General features: G+C 40.7%; 1 protein-coding gene across 1 annotated transcript; it reads left to right on the top strand.

Moving 5' to 3' along the window:
* Positions 1-6,310: 6,310 nt before the first annotated feature.
* On the top strand, positions 6,311-10,801 carry LOC140245794 (caspase-2-like). Its single transcript, XM_072325311.1, has 2 exons — positions 6,311-7,265; positions 10,092-10,801. Exons 1-2 carry the CDS (start codon positions 6,311-6,313, stop codon positions 10,799-10,801), a joined length of 1,665 nt encoding a protein of 554 aa, XP_072181412.1.
* Positions 10,802-11,540: the final 739 nt, after the last annotated feature.

Raw genomic sequence — 11,540 nt, 5'->3', positions numbered from 1 at the left:
TAGAGATTTGGGGTGAGTTCTAAAGAACATCAGAACTCACTTAAAGACGATTTTTTTTGTTACAATGAAGTAATGTAAAAATTAAGAAATAGATTCACTCATAATAAACATTCTCAAGCATTTTAATGAATGTGTGTGTGCGTGTTCTTGGTTGACAGAGTCAATATACCTAGAGTCTTGTAGTAAAATTGTGTTTCACTTATGATTTCTATACCAAATCACAAATAGCTTAAAAAAAAATCAAAACAAACGACATTCTCTTCTAGGAGTAAATTCAGTGAAACAAAACATTGTTGATATTCAACAAATTCCTGGTCGCCAAGACGGCCATGTGCATGGATGCACACATGAATTTCAAATAAATCGACAGAATTCAGAGCGTGGACGGAAGGTGGATTTACAAGACGGAAGTAATTTCAAGAATGAAGATCGACTCAGAAAAATGTTCCACAGCATTTTGTCTACTTTTTAACCCTTTTCTCATGAAACGCGACTTGAAAGTACCTATTTAGACAGGAAAACCTTAGAAATAGTAACAGATATGAAAGGTCTAACATTATTCATGTTATGTCTTTTAATAATAATCCATTGATTCCTGTTTGAAACAAAAGATACTATATAGTAGGGACAATGATATATATATAATATATATATATATATATATATATATATATATATATATATATATATATATATATATATATATGTATATATATATATTTCATTGTGTTTATCAAAACCCAGACGTAAGTTTTCTTTCTTTTCCAGCTTTCGTGAACCCGATCCCGATATGTATGTTTGAAAAAAAAAAGAACGAAGAAAGGTAGACAAAATATTGACGAATGCCGTATAAAATGAGTCTACAAAGACTTAAAATAATACGACATGACCCCTCGGAGAGTGCTAGAGAGATCATTGACATTTTGAATGCTTGGTTGAAAGAGGGGCTGGCTAGGGATCATCAGGAAGGCAGACGACGTAGGCCTACTATGATGCGTTACCATGGTGACCACGGGGTTCTGCAGGGAGCTTCATGTCAGCTTCAATACATTATTTTGATATAGGAGCCAGGAGAGCCAAATTGAGAGCCGGCTCGATTTATGACCATTTCAGATGGACGGATGGGTATTACTGCATGGAATGCAGTGCTGGGGATGTACATTTTTTTTTTTAACGACCTGTTATAATCACATTTTCATCCCAGAGAATCTTAACATTAGATTAAGGACTTTTTATTCAATTTAATCATGATGCATTTCCTTACAGCCTTTGTGTTTATAAAAGTTTTTATTCTTCGTGTTCGTTCAAGATAATTATAACTGGAGAAATTCAGTCCGCTGATGTCCCTTGTTCGTATTCGCGTTTTAAGTGGACACTGCTTATCAACAGTAACAGCGGTATTTTCACCCGTCACAACGAACTAAACACCATTTTCAACCTCAAATCTCATATGATTTTGGTCTTTTTTAAAAGATATTGATTCTATTCATCAGCAAACTTGGTACTCTTACGGAGAGTGACGAGAGAACTATAACGTTGATGTGTTACCATGGCAACCCCTCGCTCCGTCGCTTCCATTTCCTCTTCTGTACTACCTAATGTAATACCTCTAATGCTGCGAGGCGGAATCATTGGCATTTTGTCATTTTCGCTTTTAATGTTGCACTAACTCATTTTCTCCCATATGCGTCATTTGTGCCACGAAAGGGGGGGGGGGGGAGGTGGGGCAGCGTAGGTAATATAGTTTCTGGAAATTCTGAATGTAAGATATCAGGAATGGGCGATTACTCCTTCTGGCGTTCTAAGCGGCGTCGTCAACCTGTTGTTAGCTGTGATTGATTGTTAATGACACATTGGCGATGACGGATGGCTAACTGGGAATATGTGAGTGCTGACGCTGCAGGAACAGATTGCATTCATTAGCAAACGTGAGGATGATGGCGGAGAAGTTTACTAAGTACTCCGACGTGTGAAACTAAGCCGTAAAGAAACAGGATTTCAAGCAGCTATCATTGTGTTCGTTTGCTAGTTTTTGAAATAAACATACTTATCTAAGTTTTGACAGAAGGGAATGGTATCAAATTAAGCATGGTGGGATTTTGGAATTTCTTGCTTTGACTTTATTTTCAATGATATTTATTCATTACCATTCAAATGATACAAAGGCAATATCATAACCTGGTATAATGCAATAACAAAGTAACATACACACACTCACGCTCACCCACCCATTCACCCACCCACACACACACACACACACACACACACACCCACACGCATCCGTCAGCTCACCAACATAAAAACTTCAGATAGGCGGCTACAGATCGGAATTGACATAGAGCGGATATGTGCAGAACATGTGCTCTTATTCTAACTTACGGACACATTCTTTCTCTCTTTCTGTATCACTGCATGCCACACACACACACACACACACACACACACACACACACACACACATACACACACATATGCATACACACACACATACACACACACATGCATACACACACACACACACACACATAAACACTTTATCTCTATGGTACGTCTTCCTAACTAAACTTGATTTTTCTCGAATTCTCTAAAGCTTTCAATCGCAGGAGGTTGGCGCGGTAGAAATGTCACATTCTGTCACTTGAGTGAAGCATCCCTTTAAAGAAGCATCTCACTTGTCTGCCACAGTTGTTCCTCTCATCCATCCCTTCCCTTTGGACATGTTGGAGAGAGACATTGGAAACAGCTCCCCTGCAAACGGGGCATATTTTCTTGGATTACCGGCTTCGGAGTCATCCTCCAAATCATTCATGATAGCCCCCACGGTGAGGACGGACGCGCACCCCATCCCGACATATGCATACTAAATTACTCCGCCGGATGAATCGCCCATTACGCGTTCTTCGTGTACACAGCGTGGCTGAGATACTGCGCATATCCCCTGAAACGTTCTCTCAAAGTTGAGAGCAGCTGCTAATTGGAAAATAATCTGCTATCAAGGGTACCTTGGTAAACGAAGAACTTATCAATGTTCACCCCAGTGTTCCCCAATATGAGGGACAAAAGGGAAACTAGAGTTCCCTGGGTTGTCATTGATTCCTTGAAATAAGAATAAGGTAGCAGTATAGGGAGTTGTGGCTCCGTATACTTTATTGCCCGAAGGTGACAGATAACTGACATTGAATGCCACGACTCTCTCTACAATCAAAGGAGGAAATCTTCAAATACTTCCTTGATACCTTTGTCGTTTAGGTGCTCAAATGTCTTTATTTGGATATTTATGGGTCACGGGTGGGGGGAATCAACAGCTGATATAATCAGGGAAATAGTATCTCTCATTCCTTGTATAGGCATTTGTTATATCATCAAACCCTACTGATATCTATCGAAAATGTTAACCCACCCTAATGTGTGCAAATGTCGTTTTCTCGTGGCATGAAAAGCTATCAACAATCAAATAAAAACATTCGCTCCCTTAATTTTGCAGACAACCTGTTACAAACTTATCAAACCAAATCATTTATTCACATTTTTTGTGATATTTGCCACTAGCGCTAAGAACCTCAACACTCATAATTGCCGTCAAACCCAGAGAGGTTTCATACTAAATTTATACTCTTGAAGTAGTTTGAATGATATTGAATATTACGCTCATAAGCAGTAGGCTACTTCATAGTGAATCAACCAGAATTTCATATTCAGTTACAATTTTGGAATGTGACATTTGTGGCAAGAGTAATGATAAGAAGATTACAGTCGGCCCTTACCGTTGCCTGGGAAATCAGGCTGAATGTAAGTAGGTAGGGTTCATCAATACATGCACTTAAAAATTTGTCAAACAGCACAAAAACAACAGCAAAGTTCGAATTCCGTTTACAAATATCCATGTTCATACATCCGTATGGTTGCGTTGTGTAGGATCAGCCTACCCCACCTCTTCTCTCTCTCTCTCTCTCTCAAAAAAAAAGGGGGGGGGGGAATCACGATAACTTGGTATAATTTTTGCAGTTTGTTAAATTCTCCAAAACATAACATCTGCATCTGAGAGAAATTTAGACTACAAAACGTGTTGAGGATAGAACTTGTTCTTGCTACGATTGACAATAAAGGAAGAATGGATTTTAAGCTGTAAAAGGTCCAAGACTCGGCCTTCAAGACAATAAGTGTTGGTCTAATTGAGAAGATGGTTTCTACGGTAACTCGCACGCATCAATTTCGCGTTGAGAGATTATTATTCGAATTCATATCAGCAGCGGCACAGTCCGGTAATCACACACGGCTTTCGCTCATTGTTTGGTGCCGGGCGAAATCGATTAGGGAACAGTGGGATTAGGGAGTGGACATTAGGTGGCCATATTGACCGGGACTAGCGCACGGTCACTACAACGACGTAATGGTCAAAGCATACCGTTGGCAAGGCGTACATTTTAGAACTGGCCCTGTGCATGTCCGTCCCATCCAGGTTATTTGTAGATCCCGTAATGACCACTGCAAGACTAACAGCAGAACGGATTTTCATCTCCTTCGGAAAATGGGATGAGGTGTGCCACTGGAACCGTGTCCTGACCCGTTCAGACGCCATGCAGCTTCCCGGTCTTCTGTAGGTGTAATGGGTAAGAGTAAGTCTTCAGTCAGTCAACCTTTCTATGCAATAATCTTCATTATATATTATTCATGGCTGCGCTGCAGATGTATGATTATCACTCCAAACATCTCGCTCACAGATCACCAATCTGTAATGGCTGTCTGAAGGTCTGCCTTGAGAGTAGGTCTACATAACACGCTGTAAGAGGATTTTACTAGGCTTTGGGACGATAGAAATTGCCAATGGGCTTGTAATTGACGTAGCTCTTGACAACCTGTTATGCGCCTGTCACGAGCTATGTGCAAAAGAAAGAATAAAATCGAACAATGATAGATTGACTTTCTTGTGTTGTACATTATTGATAACAATGCCTTTGTCAAAGATCAGGCAAGGAGTGTTTTTGTTACGAAGAAAAAGCAACAAAGATTTTCAATCGCTCATAGAAGCCAAGTGGTAGCGTGTCGTAATGTTCTGTATACTATTTTTATCGAATTACCCTCTTCATTTCTAGTTAATGTACGCTGTGTACCATGATGCATCAACGTTAACTATAACTTCATTTAAAACTGTCACTCGCGTCGGAAGGATCCTTTAGTTTGAATATCGCGTCACAATACTATTTTATCACATTAATTACTCCTTTCAAGAGTAAGGATACTGATGATCAGCATGCGATCAAATTCACTGAAGCGCTTACTTAAATCATTTCATTTATAAGCCGTCAATGCATCCATATTAATCACAAAGAAAGATGCCCTAAAGTAGTTATAATTTTTCCCGAGTACACTGTACACTACAGACTGACCTGGTTGCGTTTCATAAGAGACGTTAAAGGCGGTATTCCATTATATACACATATACGGATAGCACAACGGTCACTAACCCACTATCAGAATGTTATCTTGATACCATGGTAGGTGTTAGTGTTCTATGCAGTGGGACCCTGAAACATCACCAAAAATTAGCACATGGAATGATTAATATTGTTCAAAGAGACTGTCTGCTATGTATTTCTTCTCTCGTCATAAACTGTACTTCGAGATTAAAGACATCATCAGTCATCTAAATTATATCGTTAGTCCCATACACATAAGCCACAGGCAGTATATCACCCTCTACAATCATTTTGAAGTCATTCTTTCTTTCTTTCTTTTTTTGAGGGGGTCGTTTTACGTTGCTAATAATACCATTAGTTAATTATTGCATTAGGTATCTACTTAACTCACACTTCAAATAGCATCGGTCTGTTTGGATAGTCACCATACACTATGAAGATATGGAAATAAATTGTTTTTTAGCTTGACGAATCATTGTAGTTGAAAAGTACTTCGATTAATACAATATAAGTTCTATGAACAATGACATCGACTTCGTGGTTTAGAGAGAGAATTTCATCGGATATGGTTTTATGAATCTGTATAGGTTTATTTTCATAATTAACTCACTCTTCTATATCAGTAATGATAGCACTCTTGCTCATAAAACTACTACAGCAACTGCTTTGATCAATAGCTGATAATGATAACGTTTGAAATAATGCTTTGTTTATATCTTATCTTCCTAATTTTCCAGATTTGCAATGTGGCTACATGTGCATGGTTCAGTTTCTCCTTCCAACTTTCTGCATAGAGGATCTGAACTGACTAGATCTCATCACATGAAGAAAAAAGATCTGATCTGAAAAAAGATACCTGAGCGGTATACAAGAGAGTAAGGCATCCCATCACCATGGCAACGGAAAATCAGGAGACGATTCAAGTGTTGGGGATTGCCCCGTACATCGGGAGCTCGCGTGATATGCGATTGGATCTGAATTACCGCAATATTCAGCGGCTTCCGTACGATCTGTTCAAACTGACCGACCTGCACTGGCTGAACCTCAACGTGAACAAACTGAGTGAGCTGCCCGAGGAGTTTGGCGCGCTGAAACATCTCAAGTGGCTGTATTTAGAAACCAATCTCTTCGAACACTTTCCGGACGTCCTCTGTGAGTTGAAGGAGTTAATTCGATTGTACTTGAGTGATAATAGCCTCAAACTCATACCCCGGGATATTTGCAAGCTGACCAATCTTAGGTGGCTTGACCTCTCCGACAACTCGTTTTGGGAGTTTCCGCTGGGACTCTGTGACAAATCTCTGTCAAATCTTGAGAGACTCGTGCTGAATAACAACAAACTGACGTACTTGCCGGCGCAGATCGCGGTGCTGAGGGGGTTAAAGGTTTTCCACCTGAACGGAAATCAACTGGAGTGGTTACCTCAGTCCATTTGCAATCTTGAGAAGATAGAGGACCTTCAGCTAACAAACAACCATGTGAAGATACTCCCGGCTTACCTCACAGAACGTTTGAAGCGGCTGAGGATCTTGAAGTGCACGGGATGTCCACTGATCGAACCGTTGAGTGAATCTCTTAGCAAAGGAGTGCGGTCACTGCGAGAGTACCAGTATGGAATCAACAGGAGAGCTGAGATGGCCAAGGCTGTTTTCTTCAAGCCGCAAACCGACGAGGGGTGGATCAAACCCAGCTACCAGATGCGGACGCGTCCCAGGGGTGTGGCCGTCATCATCGACAACTTCTGCGATGCGCTCTCTCTAGGGAAAGATGCGCCGGGTGAGGCCAACACCGCTGGATTCATTGACGATAACTCAACATCGTACTCATCCACAGCATCATCCACAGGAAGTAAGTCACTGAAGCATGGTAGGTAATGTGAGACCAAATTTTGAGAAAATGATCTAACGTGTATTTATTCATTTATGACAACATTTTAATAAACAGAAGATGTTGAATATGACTCAGCAGTAGAAAGAAAAAACAAAGAGCACCAAGAAAATAAGCTCGAAAAAAAAAGAGAGAGCTTGGTTATAGTTTGCGCTTTATCATTCATTTACAGTATTGTCAAAAGGAGGCTACTGTGTTTAATTTGATGTTGAATTAATGTGGCCCCTGAAAGAAATGTAAACGATTTTGTGACTGCAAAACTGGAGTCAAGGAATGTGATTGACACCACATCCTTTAATGTTGTCAACATAGACAGCATGCCGTGTGTCCAACGAAACATGTCAGACACTATTCGGCGCAATCCGTTAAAACGCGGGAACGAGTATGATACCGGCTCGCAAAGCAATTTGAAAACTGCGTGAGATTCTGCCAAAAAGAGAGCGCAAACATTCCCTCATTGCTCTTTCAATCTGTTGTGTCAGTGACAATATACTGTGAACTCAAGTATGGTTATCCTTGTCTGAAAACGTGGTTTTTAGCGTCTTGCCTTGTATCATCCTCTTTTTATTTCCCTCCATCCGAAATGGATACGGAATAAAAAAGAGAATGCTGAGACAGAGTGGTTAGTAATAAATGGGTTCCAGCAGCTAACACTTTTGTGTGATGTGATTCGCAAATATCGAGTTGTTTTCAATTGAGTAGGTATCACCCAGGGCTAGTTGAAGGTAGCATAATCCCCTAATATCTGTCAGGTTAAAGGGAAAGGGTAGGGCAAATGTTTCATCATTTGAGGGGTCGGTAGCATCTTCTTTATGAATATATTTCAAAAGGTAATGTTAATAGCTGCTCTGATAATTACGTCTCACATTTCATTCATTTCGAAATTTAATTTAGGCCTGATGCATGCCATTTAAAATGATTCCTATCAATATCACAATAAGTGTGAAAACTAAGAATAATTCTCGAATGTTAAAAACGGAAACCGAACGTTCAATCTTGATTATGCAGTTATGATGCAACAGCACGGCCTTGACTTTGAGCGTGGATTTTGCTTGTCAGCAGTGTTATATTTGTTTTGTTTATTGACTCATTTCGGGGAGAAAAACAGTCTTTTATATCGACTGCATTCAATTCGTAATTAGCCTACCGGTCAAACTCGCAGAACATTTGTTGTTGGCGAGTGTCTTGAGTTCTAATGTCAACAAATAAGCTCTAGACGGCCAGTGTTTCCCGCCACTTTGCAGAAGTCGGACAGCGTCACCTCGAGCCGTCCTGTTTATCGTCTGCCCAGTGACAGATTTCCGCGGACTGTGATTTGTGCCACCGTCACTAAGTACGAGTTATCTTTGTCATTAGCAGCAGATTGCGATGGCGCCAAATTGCCAATGCTAAGTACAAGAATGTCTCATCCTTGTTTGCTACTCGCTTCTTTTTAAAAGAAGAAGATCCGAAAGTCTGACAGAAGACTTGATGAACATTTCCTAATGCATCACTTGAATATTTCTTGCGTTATCCTTTGGTATACCGTCTTCTTAGAATGTAAGGGGCTCGCTTTTAATCCTCAAGAGGCTTATTGCAGATTCAGATTTTCATGATTTCTAGTCGTGATATTTTGATAGTTGCAATACGTTACACACAATGTCTTTCTACGACGTCGGAGAAACGTAGAGTTGGGGGAGGGGGTGGAGTATTGCAGACGGACAGAAATTCATTCGCAAGAAAGCTCTCATGTAATCCCCAATCTCGACAACTTCCGCAAATCAAACCCAGCTAAGTGAAGTGTCCCCTTCGTCGACTTGCAGCGAATAAATTCAGAAATATTTCAAAAGCCAACCGCTCGATATCACCTCAAACCATGTAGGCAGTTCGTCAGTGCAGTCGGACCTATATGTAACATATCAAGAATACAGACATTTTGTCCCGTGGTTTGAAGTCGATGACTTTCTGTTTTATACATTCTAAATTTTCCGTCCTGACATTTCTAGAAGAAAACCTTGAAGACATTTCATATTTGAGAGAGCGGGGTAGGCATAGACAGCTTTTAAGAGAAAAAGACAGACAGACATAAAGTTAGATTCAAACCATGACACAAAGATAACTTCGTAACGGCAGGGAAACAGAAAGAAAAATGTATTTGATAGTCAGAGACGAAAAAGAGAGAAAAACAATGAGCAAGAAACAAAGACAAACATTCGACATGAGGACGATAATATAGGATCATTGAAGGAAAATAATGATTGCATATCGCTATATATGAGTATGTGTAAAAGCACAATACCACAAAAATCGAAACAATTGGCCCTAGAGAGGAGAGAAGAGGAGAGGAGATAGGTAGATGGATACATATAGATAAATGGAGAGAGAGAGAGAGAGAGAGAGGGAGAGAGAGAGTTGAATTTCAATTCAGTTTATTCTATTTCAGCACGCAACCTGCTTCAACTATCGGCTATTCATCAACTGGTCCGTGCCAATAAAAAACAAACAAACAAACAAACACACGCATGCGTCAATAAGTGCAAGAATTTGATACAATAATAGCAGAAATTTGATATATGCAAAACATAACGAAACAAGTAATATATTACTAGTACATTGATAAGAATATGAGACAGAGAGAGAGAGAGAGTATGTACTCTACACATCATGTTTTCTAGGTTTACGGCGGGGAGCTTATGTGGTTTGGGATCTGATATTGCCAACCAGTGATTCATTATTTTGATAGAAATATGCACGGTGAAAATAAAATGCTGTCCTGGAATTTGATGTTTCTTTGACTTGTGATTACAGCCAACCTCCGGGCCGTCCTCATCAAGCTCGGGTTCAACGTCCGGATGATGAGAGGTCTGATGTCGCTCGACATCATCTCGGCTCTCCGCTTCCTCAGTCTCGAGGATCACTCCTACTTCGATTGCATGATGGTCTGCGTCCTGTCCCACGGCGACCACGGCAAGATCATCGGGCCGGACGGCGAAGGCGTGGAAGTCCGCCAGCTCACCAACATCTTCACACGGGAAAATTGTCCATCTCTTGCGGAGAAACCAAAAATGTTCTTCATTCAGATTCTCGGAAAGGAATCCGATGATGGGAAGCTCTCCTCGCAGGGTTCTGAATCCACCACCACTTCATCAAAGGCTTCGAAGTCTGGATCGCAGCAGGCGTTTGACCCCCTCCTAAGCCTCATCCCTGAAGAAGACGATTTCTTATTGACGGTCGCCATGTTACCGCCATCAGTTATGGCGAACTCCACGCGTGACGTCTACACCTTGTATGTCAACGTTCTCTTCGACATGCTGCAAAAATACGCGCGGAAGCTGAACATCCTGGACGTGCTGACCGCCGTACACGCGGAAGTCCGCACGCTGCAGATACCCAGCGAGAACGATGAGGGTGACACAGTGTGCCCCATCTTGCAGTCCACCTTACGCTATGACCTATTCCTGTCGTTGCCTGTACCACCGACAAGCCCGGATACAAGCAGGAGTGAACAGGGTTTATGAGTGATCCAGTCTCATGATGGTTAGCTTTCAAGGATCTTCTTTCATACCTGTCTTTTGTTCTTCTCTCCTAATTTGATGTTTTTCTTCTTCTCTAGTCTCTCCAGAGCCGGGAGCCAAAATCATGGACTATTTTGTGCAATAATTCCACACCTTGATGAAGGTTGGCTGTAGTAATAGAATATCAAAGTGTTATGTCATAGCTAATCATTGCCATGGAAACTGGTTCTAAACAACCTCACCTGGCCCCCGAGTTTATGCGTGCACTTGATTCGAATCCACAAGCTATAACAAAAGACTGATGTGACATAATCACTTTGGTACTCTGTTACAACAAATTCAAACAAACAAAATTGCAGATATTTCATCTAAATGAGACCTAAGATGAGAAAGTTACGGGGGATTTTACGTATTTAAACATTTTCAAGAAATAGAGATATAGCAGTAACCACTTTTGCCAACTGGACGATATGATGACGTCATATCCTCACACAGGTCCAATGGAAATACACGCAAACCTTCAATGGACATTTCGTGGTTTTTTATACGTTATCAAACAGATAAATGTATATCACTCGCATGGAATACTTGTTGTGTTGCAAAAGCTAGCGATCATGACTTTTCTTGAGGATGGGAGGGATGGGGGGTGGGGGTGGAGGAAGAGTGGTAGTTGCAAAACTATCCACCCAAAACTAGATTTATGTGATTTTTAAGGGGTTACTAGTCGTCGTGAAAATAACAT

The sequence above is a fragment of the Diadema setosum genome, chromosome 2 (genome assembly GCF_964275005.1).
Source record: "Diadema setosum chromosome 2, eeDiaSeto1, whole genome shotgun sequence".
NCBI lineage: Eukaryota > Metazoa > Echinodermata > Echinoidea > Diadematoida > Diadematidae > Diadema > Diadema setosum.
This window is presented reverse-complemented; position numbering and strand designations above follow the sequence as displayed.